The 19,759-nt window shown below is 36.6% G+C and overlaps 1 protein-coding gene across 13 annotated transcripts in view; it reads right to left on the bottom strand.

The window, feature by feature from the left end:
* The window catches only part of SCAF4 (SR-related CTD associated factor 4), a 61,292-nt gene that overhangs the window by 25,351 nt on the left and 16,182 nt on the right, over positions 1–19,759 (bottom strand). For 4 of the 13 annotated variants that reach the window (XM_015133035.3, XM_015133037.3, XM_015133036.3 and 1 more), the window contains exons 2-9: positions 11,009–11,092; positions 10,159–10,203; positions 8,498–8,659; positions 6,953–7,088; positions 6,486–6,628; positions 5,730–5,906; positions 652–833; positions 228–330 (exon numbers count right to left, since the gene is read on the bottom strand). In XM_015133035.3, the coding sequence (XP_014988521.3) occupies positions 228–330; positions 652–833; positions 5,730–5,906; positions 6,486–6,628; positions 6,953–7,088; positions 8,498–8,659; positions 10,159–10,203; positions 11,009–11,092 (1,032 nt within the window). The remainder of the gene's footprint in view (positions 1–227; positions 331–651; positions 834–5,729; positions 5,907–6,485; positions 6,629–6,952; positions 7,089–8,497; positions 8,660–10,158; positions 10,204–11,008; positions 11,093–19,759) is intronic. The other 9 variants (XM_077995850.1, XM_077995852.1, XM_077995851.1 and 6 more) reach the window with 3 other exon arrangements.

Below are 19,759 nucleotides of genomic sequence, written 5' to 3'. Positions count from 1 at the left end.
TTATTTTAACTAAAATGCCTATTATTAAAATGTGAGCATGTGATTTTGGCATCCTCGTTTTAATTACAGAAAAAAAGCAACTCAAAACAGTTATGTGTTCAACAGCTTTTATCAGAGCTATAGTACGACTCAGCCCATCACATAGCTGCATAGTGCTCTGTGGAATGTAAACCATATACTCTATAATGAATAGATCTTTCTTTCAACTGCAAGAAAAATGCTTGTACCTGATGGTGCATTGGATCCTGTTGTATTCCCATCATTCGTGGCTGAAACTGATCCATATTTTGTGTGTATGCTGGCTGCTGCATGCCATCTCCAGGAAAGCCACTAAAAAAAGGTGGATAATCTTTTACACATTCAGAAGCACAAGCTTCTCAGCCACACTTCAACTACAGAAACAGTGTTGTTCATGAGTCATTAATCAACATTTTACTGAACCACATATTTACCTATATATTACATTTAATTTATAAACTCAGTATTATTCCCAACATAAAAGCCATTTTTTGTTTTAAATCTTAGAGGATCCCTTCCTCATTCAAGAGAAAACTAATACCACAAATTTTACAAAACAACTTCACTGAAAATTGTTATGCCTTACAACTATTACCAATTTTCTATCTGCTGAGGAATAAAAAAAAAACTAACAATGGTGCCTGTGGAGGAGGAGGAGAGGCAGCAGCGGGTGCAGCAGCAGCAGGCACAGTGGCGGTAGGTGCAGGGGGCACAGCAGCAGCAGGTACTGTTGTGGCAACGGCAGTGGTATCCTCTTTCTTTGATTCTTCCACAGCTTCTGGCTCATCATCATAGTCAAATCTATCAAGCAACTTCTGGAATAATTATGTCAATATTTCATTTTAAAATTTAGACTGATTCATTGCACAAAAAACTTTATGAAAACAAAGGATGTTTACCACCATCTAGAAACCCACATTGTCAAGCACAATCTTATTTTCCCTCATGCCCCTAAGGACCTTGGTTTGTAGATATACACAATTTTTACACAGATGCCAGTTTGGAAAACACACAATGTTTTCATTCTGTTTTCCTTCCTCAATTGTAAGTACAGTGCTTTCTTTCTATTTTCTATTGGTGTATTTCACAAGTAATTTAGCAGCATACATGTTTTTCTAAAATACTCATTTCCCTAGACTAAAAATGTTTGGAACTTCGTGCACATGAAAATGGGTATACATTTTCAGTCAATATAAAATGTACAAAAAGACTGTCTTATCCAATCACCATAAATGCATATAAAGTGTCCATATACTGCTTCCTCAAAAATATACTAATATAAAGAAACAAAAAAACGGCAGGGACATAAAAAAGTCACTAGCAGATCACTGAAAGGTTCATTTGCTTCTTTATCATAACTTCACAGCTTACCAGAAACTTTCATTTAAAAAAAAATTCAGGAGACTTAAAGAGATCACATATCTAGAAGAACAATTTTAAGTAAGATTTATTCAGAAAAAAAGGTAATGCATTAAATACCTACTAATGTGTATCAGATCATATAGACTTCATCATCACAAGAACACTGCAATTTAGATAGTTTCTTCTTTTTTACAACAAGAAAACAAAGGCTCAGGTGATTAAGAAACATGATTAAGATTGTACAGTCAGTGAATGGTAGAATCAGGATGCAGACACTAGTCCTTTCGACTTGAGAGCCCTCAGTCTCTGGCTTTCAATAAGCAATCTTTCCTTTCAAGTTGTGCTCCTTAAATTCCTAAACTTGTGTCATTCTATAATAGTTCTGTCTGGCCGGGCGCGGTGGCTCATGCCTGTAATCCCAGCACTTTGGGAGGCCGAGGCGGGCGGATCATGAGGTCAGGAGATCGAGACCATCCTGGCTAACACGGTGAAACCCCGTCTCTACTAAAAATAAAAATAAAAAAATTAGCTAGGCGAGGTGGTGGACGCCTGTAGTCCCAGCTACTCGGGAGGCTGAGGCAGGAGAATGGCATGAACCCGGGAGGCGGAGCTTGCAGTGAGCCGAGATTGCACCACTGCACTCCAGCCAGAGTGACAGAACGAGACTCCATCGGGGGGGGGGGGGGGAAGAGAAGAAAAAGAAAAAATAGTTCTGCCTAGAGATTCTGGTTTTGCTTTATTGAACAAGATTTCTGAATCAGTAATGAAAGTTCCGTCCTTAGACAACACAGTATATAGGACTAAACAGATTCTGGTTTTGCTTTATTGAACAACAGATTTCTGAATCAGTAATGAAAGTTCCGTCCTTAGACAACACAGTATATAGGACTAAACTAAGTGTAAAGAGTGTTTTGGGATAGAGCTAACTTATGTTTCTTTCTTTGTAGTTCTAGGCCAAGTGAGTAAAGTTCTTACAAATGAGCAAGTTAGTATTTTCTGAACAGGAACCATCATAGCCCAGGTACCTTGCTGTTTTACACACATTTTTATTTAACCCTCATGGCAACAATAAAATATTTTTACTACCATCTTTATTTTACACTACTGAACACTAAACATGAATTCAACAACAGGATAGTCTTTAAGTAATTGGAGCCAAAATTAAAATCTGGTCAAAGTTGCCTACAAAAAACAAAACCTATGATCTTCACGGTTTATTACATACTAATATGTTCTTTAAAGTTTGAAGAATACTGCTTTGAAAAAAATAGTTGAAGCAATTAAAAAATTTAAATGGGGTCTATCCAAAAAGAAATTTTAGTTGCTTTTTAGGAAACTGAAGATCTATAAAGCAGCTGAAACAGACAAATTATTTCCAGTGAGAAGCCTGAAATAGACCTTTTATGTCAAAGGAAAAGCACAGAATTCCTTTTTCTAAACTTACGGGCCAATCAACTTAAGGTTAAATACTAGAGCAATTAGAATTCACATTAATAAGAGAAAGATGCTCACTATCATGGCTTTTCCTAAATTTACCTATAAATTCAAAGGAATTCTATACACCGACATAGAAATGTATAGAGTTTTCCAGTTTATCTGGAAAAGTATGCTGGGATGGTTAATTTTGTGTCAACCTAAGTTATGTAGTGCTCAGTGTATCGTCCAACACTAACCTAGATGTTGCTGTGAAGGTGTTTTTTAGATAAGAGTAACATTTAAATCAGTAGACTCTGAGTAAAGCAGACTACTCTTGATAATGAGTGGGCCTCAATCAATCAGTTGAAGGCATTAAAAATAAGAACTGAGGTAGAAGGAATTATCCTCAACAGTGCAACAGAGAAACCCTGCCCTGAGTTTTTAGTCTGCTATCCTGCAAATTCAGACTCAGGCCTACAATGTTAACGCCTCCTGAATTTCCAGCCTGCAGACCTGCCCTACAAATTTCAAAATTGCTAGCCCCTACAATTGCGTGAGCCAGTTTCGTAAGGCAAACCTATCTTTCATTCAACAATCTAGATAGATGCAGATGTAGATACAATTACTGGTTTTGTTTCCCTGGAACTCCTGACTAATACACTTCATGATAAATGAATAAAGTTGGAAAAAGTATGAGGGAGAGTTTGAAAAACAGTTAAGTGGGAGGGGGAGAGATGGGACACCAGGAAATGAAAGACAGTCAGTTACAAGAATAATGATGATGCAGAAATAAACAAATATATTAGTGGGACAGAACAGTGTCCAGAGGTAAGACACAGAAACATATGGGAATTTAGTGTATAAAAAAGTAGTGAGGGAGAACTGGCTATTTTCAAAAATATAAAGGTTTAAGTATCTTGAACCATATTCTAAAACAGATTCCAGAGGGACTAAACAGACAATCATAAAAAAAAAACCTTACTAGAATACAGAATTCTTTTTTAATACAAATGAGTTTTCCTAATCATAACATAAAACAAAAAACTAATAAAACCAAATATATGAATTTATGTTCATATGCGCATGCAAACAGGTATGCAAGAATATACACAAACAAATCTGTTCAAATCTACAGTGTGGAATTCTTCCCTTATTTTATAACTTTCTGTATTACCTGGTTTTTTTTTTTCATACACGTATAATTTCTTTTTTACTCAAAAAAATTTATCCAACTTTTGTTTAATCAGTCATCACTCATAAATCATTAAGATATAATGAAAACTGTTATTTACTACGCACATTTTTAATTTAGACTATTGGCAATAAAGTCCTTCTGTTTTTATAGTTAGGATGTTGGAAAGAATCAGAAATTTTTTTTTTTTTTTTGAGACGGAGTCTCACTCTGTCACCCAGGCTGGAGTGCAGTGGCCGGATCTCAGCTCACTGCAAGCTCCGCCTCCCGGGTTCACGCCATTCTCCGGCCTCAGCCTCCCGAGTAGCTGGGACTACAGGCGCCCGCCACCTCGCCCGGCTAGTTTTTTGTATTTCTTAATAGAGACGGGGTTTCACCGTGTTAGCCAGGATGGTCTCGATCTCCTGACCTCGTGATCCGCCCGTCTCGGCCTCCCAAAGTGCTGGGATTACAGGCTTGAGCCACCGCGCCCGGCCAGAATCAGAAATTTTAAAGATGATGAAACCAAAGGCATCGGTCCTGATTTTCAAACTTTTGAGTTTTTTTGCAGTGAAAACTGAAATGTCAAATGATGTTTTACAAAGTCATAAACCAAATAAAACAGACAAGAGTGAAGCTGTTAGGGTTAAATTTCAATGAGAAGCTCTAAGCTGTTCAGCATATCCATATCCTTAGTGGCAACTTCTTAAAGATGCCTAAGAAACCACAGGCCCAATAGAGCAGCTGAAAGACACTGACCTAACTCAAATCCTCTTTTTTGTTGCTGCTTGTTTTTTAGAGACAGGATCTCATTCTGTTGCCCAGGCTAGTGGCACAATCATGGCTTACTGCAGCTTTGAATTCCTGGGGCCAAGCAATCCTCCCACCTCAGCATCCTGAGTGGCTAGGGCTACAGATGCGACCATGCCCAGCTGGTTCCCAAACCCTCATATTATACATATGGTAACTAAAGTTAAAATGCACGCACACACACATATTAAAAATAATATATTTTATACATTTTTATATATTAAAAATACCCATACATTATTAATACACACACATATATATTAAAAATAAACACAGACGGGGTCTCACTATGTTGCCCAGGCTGGTCTCAAACTCCTGGGCTCATGAGATCCTCCCTTCTCGACCTCCCAAAGTGTTGGGACTATAGGCATGAGTCACCACACTTGGCTGTCTGGGTTTTTAACAGCAAAAAACTGAAAGCAATTTGAATGTCTATTAGTAGTGGAATGGCTGAACTGTAATGTGCTCGTGTAGTGGAATACTATGTATTACATGCATTCAGTAAAAATGTAGATCTAAATCCACTATTAACGTTAACAACAACAAAAAAGATATAAGAGTATTAACACCAAAACAAGTGGGTATGTATTATAATCAATTAAAGAAAAGCATGTATCTGTAGGAAATTAATTCTGAAAAGATATAAGGCAAAATGTTACACAGTAATCCCCAAGTACTGGGGTTAATGAAGAATTTTCTGTTTCCTTTACTCCCTAATTTTTTTTTAACTTTTTTCATTTTACACTAGCAAATTCAGCTTCAAACCCTGGAAATTTTTGCAGTGAGCACACATCACATTTAAAACCAGGGAAAATAATCGATGCTTTGATGTTGAGGGGGAAAATCTCTCAAATTACAAAACAACATAATGCACAATCCACAGAAGGGATAACTTCCATAATTCAAGTTGAGTGATATAAATGGTGGAGTGGGTTATGTGAGAGAAATATACCTTGTCAAATGCAGTTTTCTGTTCAGGTGGGGGGAAAGCAGCTTTTTGTTCAGATGGTTGTGTAGGAGTTGTCTTTAACTGAGCTGTGATAGCCTGAACCTGAGCCATCACAGCATTGTCAAGGGCAGGAGACTGTGGTTTTGGAGGCTGTTGAAAAGTCTGAAGGATCTGCTGAAGCTTAAAGAATGGGAAAACCAATAAATCATAGAACAAAGTATAATCATACTATCAAAAGTTAATTTAATAAAAAAAAGTCTTAAAGGTGATTCAAAGTAGCACAGGCACAGAATAAATTGGGAAAAAATCCTTTTACTAATGGTTAAATTTGTTGTGAATGAATATACAGAGATACAATGGGCATTGCTTAAGGTTAAAAATGTATGCTGACAATGTCAATGATATAAGATGATGGTCAAAGAGAAAAGAAAATACACTAAATTGTGAACAAGGTAAGCATAAGTTTTCTAGAAAAATGGAAAAATCCTCTCCATTACAAATAATTTTGAAATCCATCAGAAATGCTAGAATTGTGAGCAACATGAGCCACTTAGCAGTTCTAAAGTCGTGTGTTGTTCCCTTGTTTATCACTTCTACGTTTTCCCTATTACTCCTACATTACTTCTCGTGAAGGCGTTTCTAGTTGAAAAGCAGATGTATTTTCTCCTTTGAATGTGCTTATTAATGAAGAACAGAAAACAAGAAGTGACAACAGTACCTAGTCCTGCAAACAATTTCACCTTTGAGTAGACGGTTTACCTGTTGGCCTTGAGTTGTCTGAAACAGCTGAGCCACAGCAGCAAAAGCATCAGAGCTGGGCAACTGTGGTACAGTTGGGACGGAGTTTGGAGTGGCTTGTGCGGGAGGTTCAGAAGAAACTTTTACTGGAGGTGGAGGTGAGCCTAAAAAAGAAAAGGGCATTAAGACCTAAAAACAAGTTAATCTGCGAGTTTTCCTAATTAAGCTTCTTCGCTAAAATAACATTTTATCCAATTTAACACAGTATAAAATATATAGATTGTGGCACTAGAGTTTATACTGTAACAACTACCAGAAAAGTAGACCTTTATTATAAATAGGAATTATGGAAAGAAAATCGTACCTTCCAAGATGTAAACTCAAGTTTCCTTCTTATAGAAAAATTCCATCAATACAGATAAACTCTGACTGTTTCATGTGCAAAAAATTATGCCATTGTGTGAGCTCACAGATACATTTGACCATACCTTCATTATTGGTAACACTTTCTGCTACTGGGGCTGCATTACTAGTTCCTGCTGCCATGTCCAAAAGAGGCTGAATAATTTCAATTTTGAACACTCCATTTTTTTGCCAAAGGTTCAGCACACGAACTATTTTACTCTGTTATGCATGGGGAACACAAATATACAATAAATATTGGCATAAATAACCTATTATATTCTTACAAAAAAAAAAAAAAAAAGAGGAAAACCCCCTAGGCTAATATTTCCATACTATGTGTGTTTCATAAACACGTGAAAAAAAATCAGAAATACAACTTGGTTAAACTACTCTAATTAGTCTTTCTTCAGTGGTATCATCTAGAGTAAGGAACAGAGAGGGACTACAGACCCAGACAATAAAAAGAAATGTATTATTTGACATTTTCATTTTATTTTACTTATGGTTACAAAGAAACTCTATCACTGACAAAAAAAAAAAAAAAGCTATCTTAAAGAAGTAAATGAAGGAGAATTTCTTGAGAGTAATTATAACAGCTAAAATATTTAAGAAACTGGCCTGTAATCAAAATTTAAATTACGTGGCCAAGTAAATATGAAGGAGATCCAGAGAAGATGTTATTCACGGGCACAACTTTTATTTTTACTTAAGGAATCATCTTGGTTTTGGGTGTATTTTTCCCATAACAGCATTCTTCCAAGAATATAAAAACAGCATCTATGACACTCAAATTTATATGCTGTTTATTGTAAATGTCTCTGTTCTTCATTATTCTGAGTATGTTTACTAGTATAATTCCCCCACCTACTTATAGTCAGCTACTATATCTGTAATGTTTTTCTACTTTTATATAGTATGTTGTAAAGCCAACTGTATATATAAGGAATTAAATACTGTAGTCTGATTGCTAATGAATACCACTTAAGCATTAGCATCTCTATATGTTGGGGAAGAACATCAGTTATTGGACCTTTCTTTCTGGAATAACCAACAATCAGATGATAGCTGTCTTTTTCTACTGCACAATTTCTTCCTCACTCAACTACACAAGAACATCTTTCCAATGATACCTTCTTTAAAGATGATGTTCCTTTTGTGTTATTTTTTAAAAATTTTACTTTACTGTGTTAAGAACACTTAACTGAGATCCACTCACTTAGCACATTTTAAGTGTACAATACAGAACTGTTAACTATAGGTACAAGGTTGTTCAACAGATCTCTACAACCTATTCATCTTGCTTAACTGAAATGTCAAACCACTGATTAGCAGCTCCTAATGTTTCCCTTACCCCTGGTCCCTGGCAACCACTATTATACTCTTTGATTCTATAAATTTTGTTCCTGTGATATTTCAACAGTATGACTGATAATCCTGAAGAACTCATAAGAAAACAGATAAATATGAAATGACTACTGAAGAAAAAACTGTGTTTTGTTTCAACCTCACAGACATCGCTATACGAAAATCTTATCTAGTAAATACAGTAGGCTCCAAATATCTAATATACATTTAAAATAATATTTTTTTAAAAAGAATACAAGTTTTAGTTTAAAAATTAACTATACCTTATCTTCAGATGGACAAAGATATAAATATTGGAATGTGGCGGTTATGTTTTTAGAGAATCTTGGCCCAAAAACATCTTTATCAGTTCCAAACTGATGACGAGACTGTCGCACAATTGAGTCAATTACATATAATCCTGGAACCTTGTATTCTGGTTTACACTGCAAGGATAAAGATGTAAAATCAGTACAGAAAAAGCAAAGTCACAATCTTTGACACCCATTATTTTCACATTTATGAAACTTTTCTATATCCATCCAAAGGTTGCTTTTTTTAAAAAACTACTTGAATGCTTCAGCTCTCCAAATGGCTAACTTGTCAAACTGCCCATGTCTATACGGAACTACCATTATTCTCTTGATACTATTGACCCCCAAGGTTTTACTCTTCTTTGATTTCTCTGCTTCCCTACACCCAATGTACCAAAATCGACATTACTTTACCAATCCTTAAGCCAGTTCCATACAAATTCACCTATTATGATAATCTCTACAATCCTGCTCAAAAAGGTAATTTATACCTTTCAAAATTAACGAAACATTTTTAAATGTATCAATTTTAATTCTATTAAAGTACAGTACCAAATAAAAATTAAAAAGGAGAAGTTGTTTTTGGCTAACCAAACTGACAACAGCAGAGAAAAGCAGAGAAATAGACACCTATATATATTCCTGGTGGTAGTGGAAACAGGTATAACCCTTTATGGAAGACAATTTAGCAATAAAAGCAAAGTCTTATTTAATCCACCAATTCTACATCTAGGAATTTATGGCAAAAAAAAAAAAAAAAAAATTAGGTCAAACAACTCAGAAAATGGCTGCGTGCATCATGGTAACAACTGCAGAGAGGAGTATTTTGCAAATGTTTATGATAAACTCTGTGGGAAAAGCAGGCTAACAACCAGTATTATATCCATTTTTACTTTTATAAATGTACATGTACATAAATAAAAAATAAATCCAAATGTATTAATAACTATTGCAGTAATTTGGTGATAGTGCCTCTAGGTAATTTTTTCCACTTTATTTATTTGTACTTTGATGTACTACTATGCAAAGCGTTTACTAACCTTTTTTTTTTGCCTGTTGGAGTTTTAACTTTTATACCTAAGCCAGTATACAAGGGCCATGGATTAGAGACATTTTTATAAACACTGATTAGTAGGTACATGTCATTGCTCCAGGTCAGGGGTTAAGAACTAAGTCTCTGTTCTCTATTTTCTACTGAGACAGATGTATGCTAATCACACAGTTGTAAAACAACAGACAACTGAACTGAAAATTTTATTCTGATGGGAAAAGGGAAAAACTGGGAAAACTTTACAAAGTAATTTCATTTGAAATACTCAAAGCTGAGTTAAACGCCTAAACGTCAATAGCAGTCAGGGCAAGGGGTAGAGTAAGCACTTCAGGTTTAGGGAAGGGTCATGACCAACACATAAGAAACTGCTGTGAGCTGAGTGCTAAGTTCACAGTAAGTGAAGTACCAATTAATGGTACTGCTAAAAATTTGTTTTTATAAACTTCTAGTGATTAAAAAGAACCTCTAGTGACTACATTTTTATGAAGTGGCTTTAGAAACAAGCATCCAGGTTAAAATTTACGAAGTCAATTACAAATCATATTGTAACTAAAATGAGGTAATAATGAGAGATAGTTACCTTTTTGATGAACTTTTCTACTATTTGAACTACATGCTTATAAAGCTGAAAGAATTAAGAGAAAATTACTGTTCAGTTTACATATTTCTGCATTTCCTATAATTAGAAAATACTTAAAACTCTGAAATCTATACAATTTAAATATTATCAATACTGAATGAACCATGAGAAACACATAATCAAAAATTTTTAAAAATCTTAAAAAACAAATCAGAGAAAAACTAAAAACAGAAAACTACAAAAATTCCCCAAACAGAAGGTCCTTTTTCTTAAATTTTAAAACAAAAAACCTTCATGAAGCAGAATATTTGGCAACCTTATGGGACAAAACCAATGGATTAGAGCTAAACAATGTAGTTTCTAAAACAAGTCACATTTTAAAATGTGATATTGGGTAAGACACTTCATTTCATGGAGCTTGAATTTTTTCTCTTTAAATAAAAACGAAGCTAAATAGTTGGTTTATGATAAGGAATATGTGAAAATTTAAAAAAACTGCTTTGAGGCCATGGTGGCGCACACCTGTAATCCCAGTTACTTGGGTGGCTCAGGCATGAGAATCACTTGAACCCGGGAGGGGGAAGTTGCAGTGAGCCGAGATCCCACCATTGCATTCCAGCCTGGGCGACACAGTGAGACTCTGTCCCCCTATCCCTGCCAAAAACCAAACTGCTTTGAAACAATACGTTACAATGCAAATGTATGCTTATCATGTACCTTAAGCAAAGGCTGGTTAGAGCTCTTTGACTTAGGCCTGAACTAATTCACAAGTTGACTTCTCATATTTAAAAGTAAAAAATATTTTCAAAATTTCAAAAACATTTCTCAAATTGATTTATTTTGTCATTACCTTAATAGCTTTAATAGCAGCTTTAGTGATGAGAATCATCTTGGCTCTAGAGATGGGAGGTTTCATATCCATAAGCGAAAAGAGCTTAAAAGACAAAAAAAAAAAAAACAAAACACAAAACAACACTTTAAAAAATCTTTTGAAACATAAAGTTTAACTATTTGGCTAGTAAATAACCACCTTTCCTACATATCTGCATCACCACTTGGAAAATACAAATGGGGTGGGTGGGGAGGGAGGTCTTAGCAGCCAGGGCAGCAGGAAGAGCTTCGGTGGCCAGGCAGCCCAGCTTTGCGAAGGCTCTTGGTGTGCAGGCACCCAACACACACCCTACCCACTGCCATGATACCCAAGAAGAAGGTCAGCTTTGCCAAAGGGGTGGTGAAGGGGTAGGGAAGAAACAGCCCAAGAGGCAATTGGCATGGCTGTCAGCTAAACCTGTTCCTGCCAAAGAGGAAATGAAGCTGAAAAACAGCAGCAGAGAAGGATAAATCCTTAGACAAAAAAGTGCAAACAAAAGGGAAAGGGAGGGGGAGCAACGAGAAAACAGGCTCAAGTGACTAACCAAGAAACTAAAGATTTACCTGCAGAAAATGGAGAAACTAAAACCAACGAGAGTCCAGCCTCTGATGATGCCAGAGAAAGAAGCCAACTCTATTCAGTACATACCATGTCTTATCAGTGGTGCCTTCATCCCACTTTTTATGTATAAATGCTTTTTTTTTTTTTTAAAGAGGTAAAATCATTCACTGGTTATTTTTTGGTACAACCAGAAGAGTGTGGGATGTTGTATTACGGGAGGCTTTGACTGTCTTGGATGTCTGCTTAACATTCCACAGATGGGGGAATTACTTTTTATATCCTATAATGTCTCTACTAAATATACAAAAATTAGCCGGCTGTGGTGGCATGCGCCTGTAATCCCAGCTACTCAGGAGGTGGAGGTTGCAGTGAGCCAAGACTGCGTCACTGCACTCCAGCCTGGGCAACACAGCAAGATTTTGTTTCCAAAAAGCACAAACAAATAAAAACCAAATTTAACAAATCTCACAACAGTAAATCTACAGCCATCAAGTGCTTCCATGAGACTTAACCACATACTTCTCCCAAAGGGCTAAATCCAACCAAAACATAAGGAGAGTCCATAGAGGGTTATAAAGATAAAATCCTGACATGAAGAAACATATCTAGCTTCTTATTGTTTTTGTTTGGTTTAACCATAAGCATACACTTACCTGGGACTTCCAAAAGATATTGTGAAGTTTCAGAGATTCCTAACATTATGAAACTCATACAAATCACATTTCCATTCTTTCAATTTATGTCAATATTCCAAATATGGAGCCCTAGGGTATGAACTTTTACCAGACCACTAGCTAAGAGGCTAGCCTAAAACACGAGTGTTTTCTCAGAGTAAACAGCCCCACCTAGCAGTGTATCCTAAAAATTCAGACAGTTTTCACACCTTTTCAAAACTAGACATCAGTAACAATTTTAGAAAAGGTATGGAATGCCAAATATAATCAATAAAAAACCAGGTAACTACTTAAGCAGAAAATAATATAATTTTCCATAAGATACAGAAAATGGAGAAAACACTAAGATATGAACACAGGAATTCATTTTAATAAAAGAATTCCCTAAATAAGGTTGTGATTCTTCATTGTATTACTTCCTTTACCAATGTAATAAAAAAATTCTCTTTGAGAATAAAATGCTAACTGAAAGGCAATTAGAAAAGAAATAGTAAGGCCAGGTGCAGTGGCTCACCTGACGACAGGAGTTTGAGACCAGCCAGGCCAACATGGCGAAACCCCCTCTCTACTATAAATACAAAATGGTGGCAGGCGCCTGTAGTCCCAGCTACTTGGGAGGCTGAGGCAGGAGACCCGCTTGAACCCAGGAGGAGGTTGCAATAAGCCATGAGTGCGCCACTGCACTCCAGGCTGGGCGACAGAGTGAGACTGTCTTTAAAAAAAAAGAAAAGAAAAGAAATAGTAAATCCTTAAAATTATATAAACCAGCAAGAAACGATTTAACATATTTCAACTTAAATACAAATTCTAAAAAAATCAACACTGCATGATTCATAAATATGTAGCATACATTTATAAAAGGTATATTCTATGTTATAAAATCTATTAAGACAGTTGCTTATTATTGCTCTATTTTCTATACCTTAACACAGTGAAAGGGCATGCAAAAAACCCAAAAACCAAAAAACAAACAAAAAAACCCCATGGGTTTTAAGAATGAACATGCCCACACACATTTAATTCTTGGGTTGTCTCCACAACTCTTAAATGATTTCTGCAAAAATCCTGAAGAAACTAGGAACCCTCTCTTCCTTGTTCTCAACCTCCTGAGCCAAGACCACTTCTTAATGTGATTCATGCCAAACACTTCAGACACTACTATATTTTGGATAGATTAAATCTTTAATAATAAAGTAGAAGCAATAAAGGGCCTTTCCCTGTAGAAAGTCAAGAGGGTCAGGATGGTCAGGAGGCCAAGAAAAGGAATCTAAATGTGTATCCAAGGCAGCCTGGAACTTTCATGCAGGTACAAGAAACTTATGTCAAAGTAGCCACAAGATTATTTTATAGGAGATGAACAAATGTGACTCCCTGTTTACTGCTACAAATCAAAGCTTTGTGTGAAATCTCTATGAGGAGGGTGGGTAAGAAAGCCTTTACCTATCTGTTCTTTTCCTGATCCCTTCTCCTCATTCCTGAACTGTAGGAGACAGAGGCCCACTGGGCACTGGTTTCCCCATCACTGGGGGGGGTGGGCATCTATTTGATGGTTGATTTTGCTGAACCAGGTACTTCCTTTCCCATTTTCTAATGATTTTGTAACATACAAACTCACTGTTTTCCCTTCCCTTCTCCTTTCTCTGGGAAAATACAATGAATAAACAAAGACTCATTGGTACTGAAACTGTCAAAAAAAAAAAAAAAGAAAGAAATGAGCAACAGTAAGAACGACTTCTCTGGTCATTGAAAGCTTAAGAGTAAATTTTAAGGAAGCCTAAGCCAGAACTAATATTCATCTAATCCCTCCAAAAAGCACTTCTTTATCATTTCAGCAGTAAGCGACTCACTAAATTAACACCTAAATGAACACACAAGACAGACTAGCGTAGCTTCTAAGGAAACACTCCATAGTCTCCACTTAAATTATCATAATGTATTTAAAAAGTTAAAGACTATACCACATAACAGTATAACCATCATTCAGGCAAAAGACCAGCAAGAGAACCGTCAGATACCATAATCTGAAACAGTTGCAGAGTATTATTACATTCCATAAAGAAAATATTATTTGGAAAGAGAAGAGGAAACCAACATTTGAGTGGTTATCAGGCAGCGATGAGTTTAAGTGATATGACATGTTGTACTTTTTACTTAATCATGTTAACTAAGGCAGATCTGTTATACCTGTTTTGAGATAATACTCAAAAAGGGTTACATCTGTTTTAGATGATGCCTAAGCCACGATCTGAACTAAAATTTTTCTGATTCTAAAGTTCACACTCCCTAAAAACATACCCATACCCGATACAATGCTGCATACAGACTAAATTTGTGCAGAGACCATCAACTATGATAGGGAATACAGGTGGGAAAAAAAAAATCCAGGAAGGCCTTTGTGCCTGCCTGTATACTGTTTGGATTCAGGGATAACAATGAAACATACTGAATTTAATTTGGGATGCCTACTAAATATCCAGGCACAGAAAGGAATCTTGAATGTATAAGAGATCCAGGCTAGAAACTGAAAGGTTATAGAACTATGAGGATGGGTTAGAAGGAGCCTGGAGTAAGAACGGAGCCAAGAACATACATACCAGGCTGGTGCAGTGGTTCACAACTGTAATGCCAGCACTTTGGGAGGCCGAGGCGGGCGGATCACCTGAGGTCAGGAGTTTGAGACCGGCCTGGCCAACATGGTGAAACCCCATCCCTACTAAAAACACAAAAATTAATTGGGCGTGGCGGCACGTGACTGTAGTGTCCCAGCTACTCAGGACGCTGAGGCATGAGAATCTCGAACTTAGGCGGCAAAGGTTGCAGTGAGCCAAGATGGTGCCACTGCACTCCAGCCTAGGATACAGAGCAAGACTCTGTCTCCGAAAACAAAAACAAAAAACAAACAAAAAAATCACAAAACAGAAGAACAACATATATACCAAAAATTTCAATGTAGCAGAGAAAAAACCTGCAAAAATGAACACCAGGACAAAGTAGAATCCCAGAAATTAAAGACATCTGGCATAGCCAAATGCTACAAGAGGTTCATCAGGATGCAAAGCAAATCTTGTTCATTTAGTTTGGCAATTAGGTGAATGCAAGTGACATCAGTTTTTGGAAGCGATTCCAAATTCCAACTGGTTAAGGAATGAGTGGCAGGCAAGGAAGCAGAAATGCATTTTTGGTTCATTTTTCATTAATTCAACAAATATCTGAGAGCTTAGTAAGTGGCAAGCTGAGAAGGAGACAGGACTATGTTTCAAGGCCTTTTTGTAAGTGAGCACCCTTACTTACTTCTTACTTGTTAGCATTATAAAGTTTCCATCAGTTCTCTCTCTCTCTTTCTTTCTGTTTCTTTCTTTCTTTCTTTTAACTCGGGAGTTCAAGTGATCCTCCCATCTCAGCCTCCCCAGCAGCTGGAACTACAGGCATGTGCCACCCCACCAAAGAAGTTTCTTTTCAGATTACTTTTAGTCTCCTTTACCAAAATTTTTCTTAAAATTTCAAGCTGTGCATTTGCATTTGATACAATTTATGAAGAAAAACACTACAGGCAAATACAGATTTTTCAAATTTGGAGGTGTGCAAAATCACCTTTTAACACTCAATGAATGCTGTTAATATTTTATTGACTTATTTAATGCGCAAATTCATCAAACAGTCTCCACCTTTTGCGAGACAAAAGAGTTCTCTGATACCTACAGCAATGCCTTCACTCGACAGATACAGAAATCCAGAAATTATGCTGATGTACTTTGACATAAAGGATATAAATTGATATACTTTCCTGGTAAGCATGCACACTGACACTGTCCATTTTGACAGAAATAGTAACAGCCTTTATGGTAAGGCAGACGTTATAATTCCATTTTACAGATGACAGCACTGAGGCTCAACAGTCTGCTCAGATATAAAGTTAATTAAGTGGCATAATTCAATCTGTAATCAACCATTTCCCAAAACTCTAATTCTTTTAACTAGTACCCAACAATAACAAAATTATTTCAAATATATTAGCCCAGAAAAATAGTGTACAGATAGTAAAGATAAAAAGGACTGTACAGTTACGTTAAGTGGGAAAAAACTGCAATGTAGACCCAAACTAGAAAGTAATATGCTAACATATAATTGTTATGGAGTTGAACCCAAGAACTTTTTAATTAAAAAAATTAAGTGGCCAGAGGTATAAAGTGATGTGCCCACCCAAGCAACAAGTTAGAGGCGATATAAATTACTAAAATAGTGTCAATTTTTTGATGCTTTAAAAGACCCTACAATATTGAATGTGGTGACTTAGGAGGAAGTGTCAGCATAATTTATTTAGATGATCAAATTTCAATTTCTCAAGACTAAAGATCAATACACTGTTTTTATGTTTTAGAGCTCAATTTTACCTTAGGGCATGAGGGACAGCTTTAAATAGCCAGCATGTTATACGTTCATAAATTCCTATTTCTGAATATTGACTCATCCAAATATTTCCAGGTAAGACATGGGCCCTCTACTGTTGCCAGTTCTGCTGAGTTTAATTCTCCCATTTGTTTGTTGCTTTTTTTTTTTTTTTTTTAAAGTCTCACTGTCTCCCACACTGGAGTGCAGTGGCGGGATCTTGGCTCACTGCAACCTTTGCCTCCCGGGTTCAAGCGATTCTCCTGCCTCAGCCTCCTGAGTAGCTGGGATTACAGACTTGCACCACCACACCCAGCTAATTTTTGCATTTTTAGTAGAGATGGGGTTTCGCCTTGTTGCCCAGGCTGGTCTTTAACTCCTGGCCTCATGTGATCTGCCCACCTCCGCCTCCCAAAGCGCTGGCATTACAGGCGTGTCCAGCCTGATTTTTTTTTTTTTTTTTTTTTGAGATGAAGTCTCGCTATTGTCCCCCAGGCTGGAGTGCAATGGCGCGATCTCGGCTCACTGTAACCTCCACCTCCCGGGTTCAAGCAACTCTCCTGCCTCAGTCTCCCAAGTAAGCTGGGATTACAGGCGCCTGCCACCATGCCCGGCTAATTTTTGTATTTTTAGCAGAGACGGGGTTTTTACCATGTTGGCCAAGCTGGTCTCGAACTCCTGACTTCAGGTGATCTACCCGCCTCAGCCTCCCAAAGTGCTGGGATTACAGGCGTTTGAGCTACTGTGCCCGGCCTGATTCTCCCATTTTTAAAATAAACACTGATGGTCTTCTTTATAAAACTGTTAATAGCATGAAATGAAATGAAAGCACCTAAAATAACCAGCGCTTAATAAATGGCTTGGTCTCTAACTCCTACCCCCTCTCACATATACTGATCCTTGACTTTTGTTTCCCTTAATTAAAATCAATTATATTGCTCATTGTTATATCTGTTTTATTTCACATTTACACATGGTATATTTTTCTCATTCTAAAACAGAATGAACTTGTTAGTTGTAAATGATTACTGAGTCCTTACTTGTGTCTAAAGCAAAGTTGCAATTTATTAATCTTAAATAAAAGAGTTAATTGTCATGGTCACCAATATTGTTTGAGGAATCTCTCAAGAGAAGCATATTATCTTGTGGTGATCTAAGATTTTGACTGATTTTCCGATCAATCAGAAAATCACTGATTTTCCACAATAATTTGTTAGAATAATGGTTAAGTGCACGGGCTCAATAATCAACTGCCTGAGAAATCTTGGCTCTACCACTTGCTACCTATGAGAATTTATTTCACCATCTGTAAAATGGGGATAATAGTACTCCCTACTTAATTAGTGAAGTCTAAGAATTAAATACAAACAATACATACAAAAGCACTTAGAGCAACACCTAGCACAGAGTAAATACAAAACAGACATTAATGAGTATTACCACTACATGTAATTTTTTTGAGAAAAAGATAGAATCCTGGAGTTAATCCAGAGCAGTGTTTTTCAAACTGTGGGTTGAGATCCATGAATGAATTATATAATTCCTACTGTGTGTATTGTGGTCAAAAAATATGAAGGACAACAGCCCAGGGAAAAATTATTTTGTTTTTAGAAATGAGGAAAATAAGGCCCAAACTAACTGCTAGTCACCTTTCAAAAATGTGTAGGTTCCTTCAAACCATTAATAAATTTCTCATGGACAAACGGGGGGAGGGTAGGGGAAAGAAGCACTGCCATGTCAGAAAAAAACTTCATGTTTTTCAATCAAGTTTAGATACACATAAGTATTATACACAGAGTAGACAAGAGATTCAAAGATAATTCAGTTACTTACGACCAACATCCAATTTCAGTCAACAAACCTCAGGAAAAAAAGCTATTAGCTTTATATATCTGAAAGCCACAAGATTTAATATAATTCCAACGAAATCTACTAGTGAGAAAAACCAGAAATTGTGGTATTCTATAGAGAGTGAGAAAGATTTGGTTTTTGAATCTGGGTCTGGACATGCAGATGATTCTGGGCAAATTAATTTCTTTAAGCCATAATGTCCTCATTTGTAAAAAGGATATACCGATGTCTGCTTGATACGTATCAGTTTCAGTTAGAACGAAATGAGTTTCTGTATATGAAATGAATGACTTGGACTATGTCACCCGGCAGAGGACAAGTATTCAATAAACATCACTAGGTGCAGAGCTCCCCCAACATTATAGCCTGTATTCACAATTAATGTTATCTGTGAACGAATAAAAAGTGTCAGAGCAGCCAGAGAAAACCATGAAATCCTCCTGCATAAAAATAACAACAGCCCCTCCAAATACAAGACTTCTTTAGAAGGGATAAACATAGTGGAAAAACATGCTGCTTGTTAGCAGTAGATACGAGTTTGGCACTTTGCTCTGTCACTAGCAGAATGACCATGAAAACGTCTAAACATGCCACGGCCCGGATACATGACATATAGAAGCCTGAGACACAAAATCCTCTAAAAAATATGAAGAATAATTCATCCTGATCCCTAATACCAGTAAAGAGTTTCAAGTGAAGATAAGGAAGAACAAGGCTATCTGGCCTGTGATACCTGCAGAATTCACAATGTTTAGGGATTAGTCAAAGTAACATGGGTACTCTGCTATTTACCAATGGCATAAACCTTAACAAGTTTAGTCAACCTTTCTAAACTTCAAGACTTTTTAAAATCTGAAAAACAGGGATTAACTGGCTCACCTCATCACATTGTTAGGATTAAACAGGATAATGTATATAAATCTCTTAGCCCAGTAACTAACACATAAGTGCTCAGTAAATGGAGCAAAACAATGTGAAGATAACTAGTATTTCCTCTCTATTAGCCAAATGATAAGATGATCCTGGTTAATTCCCTTTAAGTATGGTATCCTCAAATGGACAGGGTCCGGATGTAGTCCTGCATTGTGAATTGGCTTTTTTATTAGTTTCCTATTTCTGTAGTAAGAAATTACCACAAATTTACTGGCTTAGAGCAACACAAATTACACTTTCGAGGTCAGAATCTCACTAGCATCAGCAAGGCGACATTCCTTGTAGAGGCTCTAGGGAAGAATCTATTTCTTGCCTATTCTAACTT

The sequence above is a fragment of the Macaca mulatta genome, chromosome 3, assembly GCF_049350105.2.
Source record: "Macaca mulatta isolate MMU2019108-1 chromosome 3, T2T-MMU8v2.0, whole genome shotgun sequence".
Taxonomy (NCBI): Eukaryota; Metazoa; Chordata; class Mammalia; order Primates; family Cercopithecidae; genus Macaca; species Macaca mulatta.
The sequence above is the reverse complement of the archived record's forward strand: the minus strand, read 5'-3'. Positions and strand labels throughout refer to the sequence as shown.